Raw genomic sequence first — 17,301 nt, forward strand, 5'->3', positions numbered from 1 at the left:
CCTGGTTGATGTCAAGTTGATGGCTGAAAATCAGCCACAGTCAGTATATTTACACCATGGAAATTTTCAAACTTCAAATCAGGGCTCCTCTTCCCTCTTCCTGAGAGCCGGTTGTTAAAGATTTACTAGTACATTCATGGGTAGAGTAGAAGAAGATGGGTATGTAGACCAGGAGAAAGATTTTTGGCTTCCCTAGCTTCTAAAGCTTGTTTTTATTTAAGTTTAGGGATTATTGGAATGAAGATGTCAAAGTCTTGGGAGGAGTAAACCAGTCTTGGGGAGGGTGATAAAAGCAGAGGATTGAGAAAAGAGCTTAAAAAAAATAAACCCAGAGAAACCCCAGTGGTTAGCGGAGGAGCAAAGGAAAAAAGAAAAAAAGCCCCCAAAGAGATTTGAATGAATCAGATGTGAAGTTTCAGGAGGGACTTTCATAAGCAAAGTGTAATAATAAATTTCCAGAGGGAAGCGTTCCATTTTACTATGTTAATCATTTAAAACTACTGTGTGAAGCTTAGCATGTGTGCAAGTATCTGGGTGGCTGGGGTGGGGTGAATTGTTGATGAACCTGGACAAAGCCTTTTCCAGGAGTGATGGGGAATGGGGGCAGACTCAGAGAGGTAAAGAGTGGGTAGGAAATGAAGGGGAGATGACATAGATACGGGCCCAGAATGCTCACATCTGTTGACTGGGAGCTCCTTTCTTCTGAAAAGAGGAGGGTTGGATCTTCCTTTTCGAAGACTCACCCCTTGGCTTCCTATTTGTTTTTCTTCATGCAGGATATACCCTTCTGTTAGCACATTCCTTCTTCACACGGAGGATGAAGAAGGCAGCAGCTTTAGTTCTGCTGGACAACCACACTCTCCTGAGATTGATGGTGCCCAAATCGTTAAACCTGGAAGTCTGTCTGCTTATCGTTTAGGATAGGTTTCTCTACAGATGGCTGCTTTCATTTCTTACATGTGGAATTTTTTCTAGCTTTCTGCTCAGAGGATAATCTAAATTTCATGCTTAGGGAGAGCCTTGCTCTTACCCCATGAACATATGCTCCAGGAGGGAATATTTTCTCTGCTCATTTTTAATTCATAAAAGATGCAGCAGGCTCGTGGGAGAGGAGGAAGGAAAGCATGCACGACTTACACTGCCTATTTGGCAGTAACTATCCCATCCCAGCTCAGAGCAGCTGCCTCATCTATATGCACATTGAGAAGGTATGAGCACGCTCTGCCCCAGGATGTCCCACTGTCTTGGTCTCAGCCAACTGCGCTGGGGATGGACAACTATTCAGTACATGGTCGTTTCAAAATCTGAACAGAGACAGTGACTTGCTGGCTCCAAAAGATAAGATAAAATAATCAAATTATCTATCTCAAACTTCCCTCTAGGACTCTTAGCTTGAATCTTTCCCATTTCAGGAGCGTGGGCTGAAAGGGAAGTAAAATAGAGAGGACTATGGACAGGCAAGCAGGGGAAAGTCAGAAAGGAGAGAGGACCACATGGTTCCTGAGAAGACAGAGTGTTTGAGGCTACAACTCAGCCTCACAAGAACTGGAACTTTGGAAGTGGAAAGTCAGAAACCAAAGACAATGTCAAATCCAAAGGTAATTTACTCAAGGTCTCAGTTTATTGCAACAAAAGAGCCCTAATTAACGTAGACATGGATTTTATCCATGAGATTATATTTAATAAACACCTACTCTATACCAGATGCATAGACAATTAAGCCCTATCTTCCCTGCCCTCAAATAGTTTTCAGAGTCAAAAATAGAAAAGTCTCTGTGTTAAGTAAGGGTTCATTGAAAAAGGGAAAAAGGGAAAATTAGGAACAGCAGCTAAAGTCACAATTTGAGAGTAGAGCATTTCTGCAGTAATTGAAGGGCAGCCTGATTTTTCTGTCAGCAAATGGGGGACAGCTCAGACACAAATAGCTGGCCACAGGGTGTGTGCTGCATTTTTATGCTTATAATCATCAGTTCATTGCTTCAGACAGTATAGCTTTTAGCCCATTTGACAGTCTAACGGGTTTTTCTCTGCTACAAGGCCACAGTCTGAATACTATCTCCTGGTTTTGCCAAGAGGAATATCTTGCATCGGCTTGGCTAATTTCTCAAAATGCAAACACATTTTTCTTCACAGATAGCCCCAAACCAAGTAATGAGCATAATGCACAGACTTGAGGCACCCAGATTAGCATTTGATAAATAAGAGCTGAGTGGGATGCAAGAATTGTCTCACAAAATCCTCAAATAGGACCACGAAGCACCTACTATTATTATTTGCATTTTGAGATGAAAACAAACTAAGGATTAATGAGGTTAGGTCCCTTGCCAAGGTCACCAGCCAGAGGTAACAGATTAGACTCAACTGTATTTTCGTGGTCTTCATTACTACACTCTGCAAGAGGCATCCTACAGAAAAATTGTCATCCAAACTAACCCTTATCACTGGAAAAAGCAACATAATCAATAGTCTAAGTTACACCTTTACTGATCACCCTCATGTTAGTTATGTTCTTTGGGAAGGACAGTTGCATAGAAAACTCTAGAAATCATTTATTTAATTAAATAAAATATATGAATGGATATTCAATGTCCCCATCTTCTGTATACACACATAAAAATGTGTGTAGGGTGTGTGTGTGTGTGTGTGTGTGTGTGTGTGTGTGTGTGTGTGAGAGAGAGAGAGAGAGAGAGAGAGAGAGAGAGAGAGAGAGAGAGAGAGGATAAATATTCAGGTCTATTAAAGCAAAGAAGAAAGAGAGAAAGAGAGAGGAAAAAATCTACAAGACTTACAGCAATTGTTGGAAATAGTGAGCTAGTCATGCTTAATTAGTAATACTGAGCAAGGTAATATGTCAGTGTTTTCTTCAGCAAACAAAGATGTTGGACACTTTTAACTATCAAGGAAGTTGTGGTTCACGTTCCCTCCCGCCAGGTAAGGGCTCCACAAAGCAGTGTGTGCGGTGGTGGAAACTCAGAGTTAAATAATGAAGCAGTTCTTCAGTCCCTGGGAGGGAAGCAGGACGGCCTTTTAAAGTATTCACTTAGTGTTGACGGGAGGGAGGAAAGAGGAAAAAATATAGGTCTTCCATTCACACACCAGATGTTCCCAGCAAACAATCACTTTCAAGAAAGCTCAGCTTGTGTGGATGGTAATTGTTGTTGAGCGTGTGCGCTCAGCAGTCACAGAAGATTCCTGGAGGAGAGAGAGCTGCTCGTCGCTGTGCCTGGTCTTGGTATTCAGGCCTTGTGGGGCCTCCGTGCTTCTGTGTGTCTCATGAACTGCAAGAACCCCGATGCCCTCCAGCCTCCCAGAGGTCCTCTGCTCTGGTCACTGCTGGAGACGGGCACTGTGGCACTCAGCTGCTCATGTTTGTGGGCAATTGGGGGGGCTGATTTTCTTGCTCATTGTGGTTATTAGACTAAGGAGGCTGTAGCTGTCCTACATTGTCCTACATGTCTTATATCTGTAAAGACACAGGGATGAGAATGTGATCCTTGTTTTGTGATCTGATCACCGCAGGGTGTTGTCTTGGGTCAGCTTTCCTAGAAGCAGAGCCTGATACTGGGATTTGGGGCATGTAGAACATTTATTAAGGGAGTGCTCTAAGGGAAAGAGGGGCAGGGGTTGAAAGGGAGAAAGAGTGGAGCAAGGATGTAGTCTCAGGTTACTTTCAGTTTTGACTGGAGGCGCAGGGGGCTCTGGACCATAAACTGTGCTGCAGACTTGCCCCATCAAGGGGTTAGAGTGTTACTTCTGGGAGAGACGGGGACCCCTCTGGGGCAGGAGCTGTGAGATGTTAGCACCCAACATGCACAGACGCTGGCGTTGGGTGCACAGCTGCTGTCAAAGGCGTGCAAATGTAAGTGAAGGGGGAATGCCAGGAAATTGCCTTCATTCTCAGCTTATTGTGGTGGCTCTGAGCTGGTATATTAAATTCACTGCAGACTAGGGTATCTCATTCGATACATATAATGACCTGATAAGGTGGGCAGGGAAGAGTAATGTCTTTTCAGTACTGACTCTACTGTATAGAGGAGGAAATGTGCCTGGATAGACCACATGGCTGGCCTAAGCAAGCCAGAGTGTATGAGAACAGTTGGAACTAGAACCTAGGATATCCGACATCAAGTTCTGTGTTCTTCCTGCTACGTCATTCTGTGTCTCTATTGGTAAAGGGTGACAAAAGTAAAATGGTGACACAAACATGCAGGTAGGAGAGCAAACAGATGCCTTAGGAAGCAGGCAAGGGTGATAAGAGCTGAGCTGGACTCGTCAGAAAAAGGCTTGTTGGCGGAGCCACCTCTGCCGGGTCTGTTCTGCGGTGGTAAGGATTTAGCTGATGCAGAGACAAGAGCTTTCCAGGCTCAGGAAGTCCAGAGACCAGAATGACCCGGGGTCCCTCTGGGGCATAGCATGTGGACCATTCTGGAGAGAGACTAGACTTGTGTAAGCAACGCTGAGCTGTTGTAGGTGCGGGACGAGGGCTCTCCATCATGGCAGCCTGTCTCTCCTCTCACTCGTCTCCCACGTGGCCTTCTCTCCATCCGCCCACCACACACCCTTCTCCAGCTTTTAGATTTGACTATAGTTTCTGGTTGTGTTAACTCTTGAATAATTGGTCGTAGACAGTGGAGAGTTGTGTGAAATTGCTTTCCTCCATTAGATGAAGATAAATAAAGCCCTTTACATTCAATATGCATTTCTTATGAAGCAACATAGGTTTTAGAGAATTAACATGGATTAGAAGAGGTCAAGGTATTAAAAAATGTTCCACATTTGTCTCAAGAGCTCCTATCCCTGAGGTTCCCAGGAAACCCCGGGGGAAGTCAAAGGAAAGCAAATTGCCACTTTCTCGTTCCTAAGACCTGGACCACAACTCCGAATGCAGAAGGTTTTGAGAAACCTGAGTGACGCATGTGACACAGCGTAGACATTTATGAGGCCTCTTCACCAGCCTCCCCTCTCCTGTAAGCACCAGGGAGAATCACGGGACATAATGGCTCAGTCTATTTCGTAAAAAGACAAAACCCACAAGAGTTCATACGAAAGACAGCTCCCTTCTTTGCTGACAATGGCCCCCTCACAGCAGCACAGTGACCCCAACAGCCAGCAAAGAGAGCCCCGTCTGAGAACCAGATCACTCTTCTCCTTGAGACAGAAGTGGGGGCGGGGGGAGATTTCTCATTAATAATAGGTCACTGGGCTTGTGTGATTAAAGGGCTAATGCAAGTAAAGACACCTAATGATAACAGTTTATAAAATGCACACCAGAAAAACAATCCTATAATGGACATCCCAGATTCACTCTAGAGCCGGGGTCCCCAACCCATGGTGAGTTATGTAATTATTTCATCATATGTTATAATGTCATAATAATAGAAATAAAGTACACAATAAATGGAATGCTCTTGCATCATCCTCAAGCCATCCTTCCTCTCCCCAGACCGTGGAAAAATTATCTTCCATGAAAACGGTCCCTGAAGTCAAAAAGGTTGGGGACCAGTGCTCTGGAGAGCGAAAGGACTGGGCTCGGTGGGTTTTGGGGTGAAAGGAGGAGAGGAGGAAAAGCAGTGCACTGTGAGCTGGGCACTGAGTGCTGAGTAGCTGAGGTGCAGGGGGGCGTGGGGTGATATGTTCGGGCTCCCACACAGATCCGCTGCTCATCTCAGCTTCCATCCTGTGCCTGCATCTTTGTTAATCGTTTTTTCAGGAAGTGACCTGTCTGGTGGGTTAAACGGTGACCTTCTGAAAGAGATGTCCACCCAGAGCCTGTGAACGGGACAGGTTTCTTATTTGGAGAAAAGATCTTTGCAGATGTGATTAAAGACCTTGAGATGAGATCATCCTGGACTAATTGGACGGACTCTGAATCCAATGACACGTGTCCTTAGAGAAAAGGAGCAAACGCACTGAGAGGTGATGTGAAGATGGAGGCAGAGGCTGGAGGGCTGTATCTACAAGCCAAGGAATGCCAAGGATTGCCGGCAGCCACCAGAGTCCAGGAGAGGGACATGGAGTGGATTCTCCCTCAGAGTCGCTGAAAGGAATCGACCCTGCCTACTCCTTGATTTCTGGCCTCTTGAATTGTGAGAGCATAAATTTCTGTTGTTTTTAAGCCACTTGGTGGTAATTCGTCATAGCAACCCTAGGAAACCAATAGAGTCTGCTGGTTGCTCTTCCTTGGAAACAGTCTCAGATGCTAACAACAGTGTGGTGGGATGGACCCCTGGGCTGCCCCACCAGCCCAGGCACCCCAGCTATCAGGGGACAAGAACACCAACCGGGGATCTAATTTGCACTAAACTCGTGAGCTTTCACAGTCTCCTGGGGCCGGTGACCTCACGCAGAAGCTTCTGTCCTGGGCCCATCAGCCAACATCACTGCTCAAAAACATCCCATCAAACCCGGCGCCCCTGGGCAACATGCTCAAATGACAGCTGCTTTCCTTTTTGGCAAAGGTCTTTTATCAAGCAATACAGAGTGTATTTTCAATCATTCCCATATCACAATGAAGAGACAAACCCTGTTAATATGTGTTTCCTGAGAAAGAAGGAAAAAAATATTAAAAAACAAACGTAAAATACCATACTTGGTACAGCCAGAAACTCGCTGGGACTTTGAGCCTCCATGAATCTTAGCAGTTAGCCGATGAGATGTAATTCAATCTTCTTAACTCCGTGATAGATATTCGTGTCAGTGGCTTTAAGATAAGGAAAAGACTTTAGTGAAAAATGAAACTTCTGATGAATAACTTGGAGACCGTTGAAAAATATACAAATATTTCTTTCCCCTCAGTCAGACACATTCCAAATTCTGCTGGCTTCAGTGCGTGTCACTGCCATTCTTTTATGCAGAAAACAATTTGAGAGAAGGAAAAAAAAGAAACTGTGGCATTTGAGGAAGGAAGAGGGAGGATTGGACAGGGTTGGGGAAAGAAGAAAGGAAGGGAGAGGAAAAAAACTCAGCATGTAAAAACTGAAAGATCCTAAAAGATGCAAGGAAATTGGCACATTGTTGATAATAACCATCATAACAAGGCTAATGACAGGCTGTTGGAGAGGGAGGACCTTGCTTGGTCTCATGTTTGTTACCGAGAAAAGGAGACGCTCAGCTGGCAGGGACGGCTGCATTTAGCAATCAGCGTTTGTCCTGCAACAGCCCACCAGCCACAGCATGGGGCCCGGCCACTTGTCTCCTGCACTGTCCCAACCCTAATTTTGTTTCTACAAAATTACTGGTATTGTGGCTCTTCTCTGAGGCTCCACTAAAGAACAGGTGTAAACAGTAGTGGGGTGGTGGGGTTGGGTTAGGGGCTATCTTTAGTAAATTTGTTTCACTGCTACAGAAGGGAGAAGAGGCACCACTGCGTGGTTGAATGGGTGGGAGTAGGGCCTATGTGGCCAAGGGGGCAAAGGACAAGCCTCCGGCCTGAGTCTTCCTCTGCTTCTGCCCTGGCAAGGACACTCCTGGCAAAACCCAAAGCAAGGGTGGGGGTGGAGGGAATGCTCATGTATGTTGAGCCTGTGACACTCTAAATGCTTTCTATTTATTATTTTATTTTCTTCTCAAGAACAAAAGAGAAAATTAAGACTGGGAGAGGTTAGAGACTTACCCAAGACCACACAGTGAATAAATGCAGAAGCTAGAATTGAACCCGGATCTATAGCCCTTCAAAGTCTAAATTTCTGTTGCTCCCAGAAGTGGACGAAATGCCCTCGCTGAGTCTGGGGAGGGGAGTGATAACGTTAATTCTGAGAGCTCAGAGTGGGAGACACTTCATTTCAAGGGAGGAAGTTTGCACAGCCCCTCAATAAATGCTCCGGAAGAGCACATCCTGTAAATGGAAAACTGTTTCGAGAGGGGACCACCTTCCAAAGCTGATGGGGCTAGTTTGAGTCTCCTCACCTTCCATCCGTTGTCCTCCCTGGGAAAGCCCATCCAGCTGTGGCTTCTAGAGTTCCAAATCTGAATCTCTATCCATGACCTTGAGCCAGAGCATCAGGTAAGTACTAAAGTGCAGGGAAGAAATTTGGTTGGAAGTTTCCCTTCTGTTTAACTTGTTCTCTCAGCACCAGAAATGTTTTTCTCCAAGCTGAGTTCTTCACCTCGCAGTTCATGCAGAATCTCTTGCCATGTTTGATAACCACTTAAAACCTTAATTGGTGTAGTTTTGTTCCAACATTTGTTAACAATGGCAATTACTTACGGATGGGACATTGCCAGCAAAATTACTAAACAAAAAAGTTTCTCTACTTTTGTGAAAGGAATAAAATAAAAGAGAAGCAGAGAGCAACATTAGAGCCATTTCCTTTGCCAAGAATCTTGAGTAATGATTTCCTGTGTCTTTAATACTCATTGTGAAGGACCTAAGTAATTACAGTTTCTTTTTCCATTTATAAAGACCAATAAACCACTCTCTAGCAGATATTATGCTACCACAAGTCTCTCTTAAAATTATTGTCCATCTTTGACCTATGAATGTTCCTATTTTAACTATGCTTAATAATCAGTATTGCAGAACAATCTCATTACGTTTTTTAAAAGTTTATTAAAAAGGACTCTAAGGCAATACCCGGAAATCCACGAGACCTGGTGAACCATTATGAACATTTGATGTGACTTTCACTTTCTTCTCTTATTTTGAAATAATTATTAAATGAATATGTGTTCATTATAAAAACTTGGGATGATGTAGAAAATAAAAACTTTGTCATTTCAGACTAAGAGGTCAACATTTTTCTAAATCTAAACCCTTGATTTTTTTGTTATTTTCTAATTGTCTTTCTAGCTCATTTATGAACATTTCCCCATCTCCATTCAACCTCCAGTTCTACCCTTTCCCCAACTGTTGGAGCTCCATCATTTCGCCAGAGAGAGGATGAAAAGGGATAGATAGGATGAGTGCGTTGCACACCGTCTGGGGAATGGTCATGCTTGAAGGTGCTGACTCAGGGGGATGGGCGGGACATGGGCAATATATATATAACTTGAGCTTTTGTACCCCCATAATAAGCTGAAATTAAAAAATAAATAAAAAAATAAACTGAAAAAAAAGAAGTATATGGAACTTCCAGCATTTTTAAATAACTAGTGTAAATGTAATTTCCTTTGAGTATTCTTCTTAACTTTCATCACTAATAAACTCTCTTTGCTTAAGTTAGGTAGGATCAGTGTCTATTTTCTGCAACCAAGAACTTTAATTGATAAAAGTATTTTAAATATTTTTTAAAAAACTATCTAAAGCTATGCTCACTGATTATGGAGGAGTTCACCACCCCAAAGAGAGGGCCTCAGAAGACACCAAAGCTAATGGGGGGGAGTTCCATACACATAGTTTTAGGGCTCAGGGAATTGGATTTTCATCCATGGGTCAGGAAATCCAAGGGTAAACAGAACATGTACATGATCTCTGACTTTGGACAAGTGGTTCCTCTGGATTTTAATTTATACTGACCACACTTCCTGGTTTGCTTGAGATAGCCCTGTTTCATTCCAGTTTTCAATTAGCATCTCATTCACCCCCAGCTGTGTCCTACTTTGGATAATAAGTTATGTGGTCACCGTATTTTAAGTGTGTTTTGATCACTGATGTATCCCCAGTGTATAGAACAGAACCTGGAAGGACATAGGTGCTCAATGAGTATTTTTTAAAGAAAGACTGAATGAACAAAAGAATGGATGAAAGGGACCTTGTCCCGTTGTCTGCTACAGATGCATGTTTAAATATTTATTTTACTTGATGCCTCTTGCTGGTCTATAGCATCAAGCCAAGAGGTTTTTGGAAGGACAGCATCTCCTTATGGAGAGCTCCTGGACAGGAAGGAGACGTGTTTGGAGACCTGCCATATTCTCCTTAGCACCCATGGAAGTGGGGGCTGCCTCCTTAAAAAGGAACCATTTCAAGGCAAGGTGTGAAGCCCACCTGTTATTACAAAGTCTGCCAAGGTCTCGGCTGCACTGGGCTCAGAGTTCTTTCTCCCCTACCTGCCCTTCCCAGGCCTATTGCCTGGATGAGGCTGCAACTTGATCAGTAGGCAACCGACATGCCACTAATTAGGAGGCAGGAGGCATAGCAGAGGATGATTAGCTCGTGATGAGCACACACTGCCTAGAGCATCCTCGTTACTATCATACATAGATTAGAAATCTGGGGAGCATCTGCATTTTCCCCTCACAGAGGAGAATCTGAAATTGACACGTTGAAATGAAAATGTGTCAAGTAGAGCTATGTAATTGACACAGATTAACTTTATTTCTCTAGACCCAACTCTCCCTTTCCCCCCCTTCCCTTGAAAAGTCCCAGCTGCCAATGGAAGAAACCCAGCAATTCTCTAATTCAACCATAAGATTTTGGAAGGACAGTGCAAGAAAGCCATTCTGGCACTCCAAGGACCAGATGTGTTGATTATGGAGACAATTACGTGCTCCCCAGGTGAGCCTACCTAGGAACTGAGAAAGACAGATTGGTGACAAGAAAAGCAATCCTGTTCTCTGTCTGCGGATGCAGCACCCTGCTTTCTCTCCCCATCCTCTGTGGTTGGACAGACGGCTGATTGCAGCCAGTTCCGGGGACACTGACAGCAATAACCCTCTGCAAGTGAGAGTAAGCAGTGAAAGTCTCTGCATCATAACAAGAGTCTTCTGGGAGAGGCTCCAGGGAGGAGAAGTAGGTTCTTTTTGGTGGTAAGAAATTGCTGGAGCCCAGCAGCCTTCTGCAGATAGGACACTGGGCATAGATATTTCGGCTGAAGAAATCTCTATTCTTTGGGGACCAGACCACACTCTTTCTCAGGAGCAAATCGCTGGTGGCCCCACTTTATCTGGTTCATTTTTAATAGCTGCCAACAGCATCCTTCCCGAGAGACTAAGCCATAATGACAGATGGCATGTGTGCCTGTCATGATCTATTTTCCTCTGTCTTCGCTGACGTTTTTTAAAGAATCTGCATCTTGTGTGTCCTCTCTGGAACAGCTCTCCTTGAGCTGTGACCAAGTTGAAGGCACTGGGAAACCACGTCCTCAGCACCCCTGGGCAGCCAAAAGGTAAATTTTTACAAACAACCATTTATCTGATTATTTTTCAATGTGTATGGACAAAAGAACCCTGGGAGAGGCTTTGAAGGCCTCTAGGACCTGGAATTGCAAATGTCATCACAAAAGCATCACATGAGAAGGGAGGGTAAAGAAGAAACAAGTTATATTATAAATACCTGAGCCAAAACATATAAATAAGCAAGGCCAAGCAGTTTTTGTCCTATTGGCATCCACACATGTAAGAGTGTGCATATTTTAGAAACTGAGACCCGTGAGTCTTTAATTTTCCAAGGCATTCCTGGCAGCCCTGATTAGAAGAGTTCTTCTTGTGTCCCTTCCGTATGGTTCAAGCAAAATTAGATCAGTTACATTTTTTTTTAAGAAATCAATAAAAGAAGAACTGACTTTGGGGATCAATGTGTATGTGGATTTTAATCAAAATTCTCTTCCTTCTGAAGGGGAGCTCAGGAAGATGGCATGTCTTTCCCGGTAATTATGAATTTTTTCCCCTGGTGGTGCAACCCTAGGTAAGAGACTGGTTAGATAATTTTTACAACTGGGGGCCAGAGACAGTGTTACATGGACACGGGCCCAGAACCATATGACTAAGCTTTTTAGAATCAATTCATTATTTGTGTGTATTTACCCACATTAATCTCATTTAATCTGGGTTCCAGCCCTATGGAGTTGATGTCACTATTTTTAACTTATAGACAGGAAAATTGGACATTGATTATGTCATTTTACCCCTCTTGGCATCAGATAATTAAAAAGTGATGGATCTAAGTTTTATTGAGACTTCTAGTCTCCAAATGAATTGAACTCTAGCTGAGGTTCCCCCTCCTTTTAGTATCCAGTGTTCCACTGGTGGCTCTCTGAATGGACCCATGTGTCATCATGATGCATGTTCTGAAATGCAAAAAGCATTTTAAAGGACACTATGCTACTGAAAAGGAAATGGTAATTAAAGTAAGTTCAAGGGGTATTAAGTACTTTGGGAGGTAATTTGGGGCTACATCTGGTCCCCTTTGGCAGTACTGTTGGAGAATTTGGCAGGATCCAGTGTAATCCGGATGAGGCATTACCATTGCTTATGTTTGCTCTCTGGCCTTCTTCCCTGTCTGAACAAGGCCCATCACTTTAAAAGGCAACGGTACAGCCGGGGCCGGCAGCTGTCCGCTGGGCAGCCTTATTGCAGTCCCGTGGGGGAACCAAGGGCATGAGGCCATGGCTGCTTCACAAGTGGGTCAGCAGGGCAATGGCATGAGGAGGGCCAGAGCCACTGAAGAACTGGCATACTTGCAAAGTGAGATTCTAAACTGTTCTGGACATTACAAATATGCGAGTCATATCGGCAGGCTCTCTACTGACTCTCAGTAATGTGCAGTTCAATCCATGTTGCATTTTTAGGGAGGTGTGTGATGGAAAAATCCTGCCTTATTATAAAGAAGACATAGGTTCCATCTTTATGTCCGCATTCCTTTGCTGTGTAATATTCAGGGAGTCACTTTCCTCTCGAGGTCTCAATTTCTCTCTCTCCAGAAGGGGATTCTCCTAGCACTGCCCATACTAGTAATTTCTCAATAATTTTGGAATTGGCAATGTGCTTTTAGCATCTCTGGAAACTCACACAAGCCAGTAATGTAGGCCGTCAATTGTGTATCCCTTTTACAAATAGGGAACTTGCACTCCAGAATGACTTGCTGAAAGTCAGAGATCCCCTAACTCCTGGCTCAATATTCTTTCCAAGGCACAATCCATCACCACCTTAACTTCGCAGTTTGTTTTTGTCCCAGATAACTCAAATGGGTGGCTCTCCAAGTTGCAGCTGTTGCCCAGGAGGAAATGAGCAAATTTGGAAGCTGTTCTCACTTCTGCAGATTAAGGTGTCTCGTATCATGGTAACGGGAGCCAAGGGAGGTAACTTTTACCCAATCCCTTTCCCTCAACTATTTTAGTGACAGATAAAGCAGTTATTCTCAAACTTTAATGTGCATGAGAATCCTGGGAGAATCTGCTTGTGGTGCTGATACCTGGGCTCCAGCCCCAGGGTACTTCTGTAAGTTTAGTTATCAGGTGTAGAATTTGCCTTAGAGAAGACAATCCTGATGCAGAGCGAGTCCTCACCACTGGTGAGAAACCCTGCAGAGAAATAGCTGCAAAGCCAACCGCACTCTGCCAGCTGCCTTTGCCTCAGTCTACTACTGAGAAATCTGACAAACTCATGTTGGGGGAGGATACAGAGGCTATATTCTTAGCCACGGCTTACCCAAATGACCAAACTGCCTCATACTTTTTCACTGCTTTATTTTACTTTCATCCTTTTTAATCTGGTAGAGCAACTTCACCAACCAGAACATAAAACTAACATGAGAAGAATTCAGATTCCACTGGGAAGCCAAAACTAACGCATTTAGAAAATTTGCCTTTGGTTTGGGATAGAAATATTAGACACTTTGCATTGTTTGGGAAAGAAGTATGGGCACTTTGTGTTATGAGCAATCAGTGAATCCCAAAAAGCCCACTACTTCTTTTAGAGCTACCTAAGTGACATTCTCAGTATTTGAGGAAGGTACTTACATAATATACATTTTTTCAAAAGGTGAGTATAACTCAAGAAAAAGTAAAGCAAGAATTTTATATAATTTTAAATAAATTATGAAGTCAAAAGAAAATCACCTTTGTTTAATCTTTTACCTTCAAATCGAGTTCAGAAAATATGATTCTAGAATAATCAGCTAGTTTCCATAGTATAGGACCAAATTATTGACCAAAGATTTTTTGGTTTCTTGGGTTTCTGGGACCTGTGGAACTTTACCACATATTTTAAACACTAAAGAAATTTTTTTTAAAAAAATCTAACTTACAGACTCTATTCTGGGTGCTCAGTCTGCAGTCCCTTATTTACCTAGCATGAAGAAGAGCCACCCACTCAGCAAAGGGCCAGCTGTTGGTTTCATGCATCAGACAGCAGGAAGAAGGGGGGAACAAAAGGGACACGTATCTTGTTGGTATCTTGTTGGTTTCCTCTCCTTTTTTTCATTTCTCCTTCTTAAATCTTTAAAACCTAAGTTTGAGTTCCATCTCTACAACTCACTGGGAACTGACATCAGACTCAAAGTTCTTGCAGTTACCAAGACTTCTGCTCGGAGGTCCTAGCCATACACAAGTGGATGGAAAACTTGGATATTGGTTTACATGGGTCATTTCACGGAAGCTCCCCATGGGATAGCAGAAAATGAATAGGTATAGCAAATCAGGTTATTGTTCTCAATTCTTCATGCCCTTCCTATATTGGGATTATTTATCCACATCTTTGTTATGTTACTTAGTATTGTCTTGTGCCAGAGTAGAGTCTATTCCTCTAGCCATTGAAGTTGGACTTGGCCATGCAATTTTCTTTAGTCAACAGAATGTCGGTGAAAGTCAACAAAGTGATGATTGTGAGTCAAGGAGACATAGGCTGTTCTGCTGGCCTCACCTGGAATTCTGCAATCTACCAGGAAAAAAAAAACATACGTAGGTAGCTGCTGGTCCCAGAATGATGCTGATTGATGAAGCAGACTTGAACTAGCATCCAGCCCAGCCCAGCAGAGCCTGGTCAGTCCTGACTGAGCTCAACCAAACCATAGCCAACCTGAAGACTCAAGAATAAAACAATAAACCACCTGCTAAAAAAGTGATTCTTTTTTTGGTCATGTAGCATGATTGTTAACAACAGTTGATGGATACAATAGGTAGAAAACTTCCCGAACAGAGAAAGCTCAGCCAAGTATGTAGCTTTGATGTACAAAAATACATTTATTTTCAACAATTTCAAAACCACTGTCTTTTTTTTTTACAGTAGAAATATTCAAGTGGAACAATAAAACCAAGAACAGTATATGTACATATACTGTATATATAGATATGACTCATGCATTTGTATTCCAGTGTTTAGTACAAGTATTGCAATGGTCTGCCCCATTTAACCCTTGAAACGAAAAAGCAGGATCTTTAGAAATATTCCTAATACTGATCTATGCTGTAGCCAGCCAGATTTCTCTATATCACATTCTCTCTGTTTCTCACAAAGTAGAATGGGAACAACATCCCACAAAAATTAACGGGTACAAAATGTGGTCTTTCCTCCCAAATATATACAGTATATCATTTTTTTTTAAACGAGTGTGCTGAGGCTAAGCCTGAAAATAAAAACAACGCTTACAGCATGGCTTAAAGTGACCCTACGGAAAAGAACTGGTATGTGTAAATGTGTAAGGGGCTGAGGTGCTGGAAAAGCTAATCGGCTTTGAAAGCCACTCACCCCAGAGGCAAGAACTACTTTAAGGGAACTGAAGGCAGACATTTGACTTTAAGGAAGTTGTGTACATCTGACAAGCAAATAGCACAGCTTTGCTAAAATCGCCTCTGACTAATATCATTAAAGGCTAGACCCCCTATTTGGCCTGCAGGGTTTGCAAGGACTCAGGATTTCACAAATCCACCTCCCTCCCAACCTCTATAACCCTTCCCATGCCAAGAAACACTCACTGGGCTTTACTTAGCATCCAGGGGACTTTTCTGAGCTGAGAGTAGCCTGAGAATTCTCCATAAGCATTATCCATTTTCACAGAGTCCAATCAGAATATGGATTAATTGCCATTTTTAGATCCATTGTCTGGGTTTTTTAGGGAAAAGTATTTTCTCAGGCTGATAAACACCTTTGGCTTTTTCCTTTTAGAGAGGAAGCGTTTTTCCCCGTCTGGGTCTCAGTTTGAAGTCTCTAGTGGGCCTCATCTTACAACTTCTTCCGTGTCATTGTTGGAACAAAAATGACCCCCATGATCTATGATGTCACTAGAGTCCTTCCTTAATCAATTGCCCCAAAGAAGCCCTCCCCCCGCCCCCCCTTTATATACACAAGTAGGAACCAGACATGGCGTGGACAAGGAGATGCAAGAGTTAAGTGGTACAGACAACAGGGGAGCGTCCAGACCCAACACATCAAGCAGGCCTGGCAGGTTGGTCAGCTCTGAGGGTCGGTGTGTAAGCCAACACACGCATCTTTCTTTTTTCTGTTTTCTTTTTTACTAAACATTAAATTATTTCTCAGGAAATAAAAAGCTATTTACATTGTAATTATATACAATAAGCCACCTGTAGCCTCGCTATTGACATGCACAAGGCAGGGCCTCTTTCCTAAGGTGTGCATGCTTTCTGCAGCTGCACCCACTCCCCACCAACCCACCTCCTGCGGATCTAACTGGGAAATGGTTTGTGTTGTATGTGTGTGTGCTGAGGGAAAGGTCTTGGTGATTTGCGGGTAGGTGGGAGGTTAACAAAAAGCCAACCCAACTTAAATAAAAAGAAAGAGAGAATGCAAGAAAAAAAGAGAGTTTTTATGCTACCAATGGCAGAATAAAGCAAGGAGGCTGTGGGAAGATTCATTCTTTGCTCTTAGCACAAATACAGCCATTTATTATTTTTGTCTCATTTGAATCAGCTAAGAATGCCTCTTTCTCCCAAAGCTAAGCATCTTCCTGCTACCATGAAGGGGCCCTTGGTAAACAAAAGGTAAAAAAGGACATTTTCATTTTTTCTATAGTAACAGTAATAGTAATCATCAAAAATAAAAAGTCAGAAAGGTGGTTGACCACGTGGCTTGTTGGTATTAAACACTAGTGCAGTTGGGGATCTCCTTTGTGCTTTCGCTGTTTGCAATGGTGGCAATGCCTCCTGCCCGGAAGAGAAGACACAAAGAGAAACAGGTGTAAGTTCCACAAGGGCCAGGATCTTTGCTTTATTCACTGCTAAATACCAAGCAAGCTATGACAGGTGCTTAACAGGTATTTATTAAATAGGGCACCTGCACAGTCTTACCTGTCTGCTCACTGGCTTATCTCATCCATGCTTAATGTATGCCACCTCCCATGGGCACCTACCAGCACATGGGTGGGATCAACACACTGAGTGCCATCTTTAATGCTAACAAGAGTAATAGCCAAGATGTATTGAAACTTACTATGTGGCAGGCACTGTGCTAATGACATTATCACAGCAGTCTTAGAAGAGATTCTTAGCTACCATTAGAAATATAGTAGAAACAGAACGGGATCTATTATTCCCATTTCACAGATGAGGAATATGAGGCAGGGAGGTTACAGAGCTAGCAGATTAGCAGAGCAAGGAAATGGACCTAGGGCTCTCTGATGCCAGATTCTGCATTCATGTGATTATTAATAAGGACAAGTAATGCTTTTGCTTTATAGAAAAAGAAGAAAAAAGG

At 43.1% G+C, this 17,301-nt stretch overlaps 1 protein-coding gene across 1 annotated transcript in view; it reads right to left on the minus strand.

Moving 5' to 3' along the window:
- Positions 1–14,810: 14,810 nt before the first annotated feature.
- The window catches only part of SORCS3 (sortilin related VPS10 domain containing receptor 3), a 556,391-nt gene continuing 553,900 nt past the window's right edge, over positions 14,811–17,301 (minus strand). The window contains exon 27 of the mRNA XM_045569400.1: positions 14,811–16,751. Within this exon, the coding sequence (XP_045425356.1) occupies positions 16,687–16,751 (65 nt within the window). The 3' untranslated portion in view covers positions 14,811–16,686. The remainder of the gene's footprint in view (positions 16,752–17,301) is intronic.

This window comes from Lemur catta, chromosome 14 (genome assembly GCF_020740605.2).
Source record: "Lemur catta isolate mLemCat1 chromosome 14, mLemCat1.pri, whole genome shotgun sequence".
Taxonomy (NCBI): Eukaryota; Metazoa; Chordata; class Mammalia; order Primates; family Lemuridae; genus Lemur; species Lemur catta.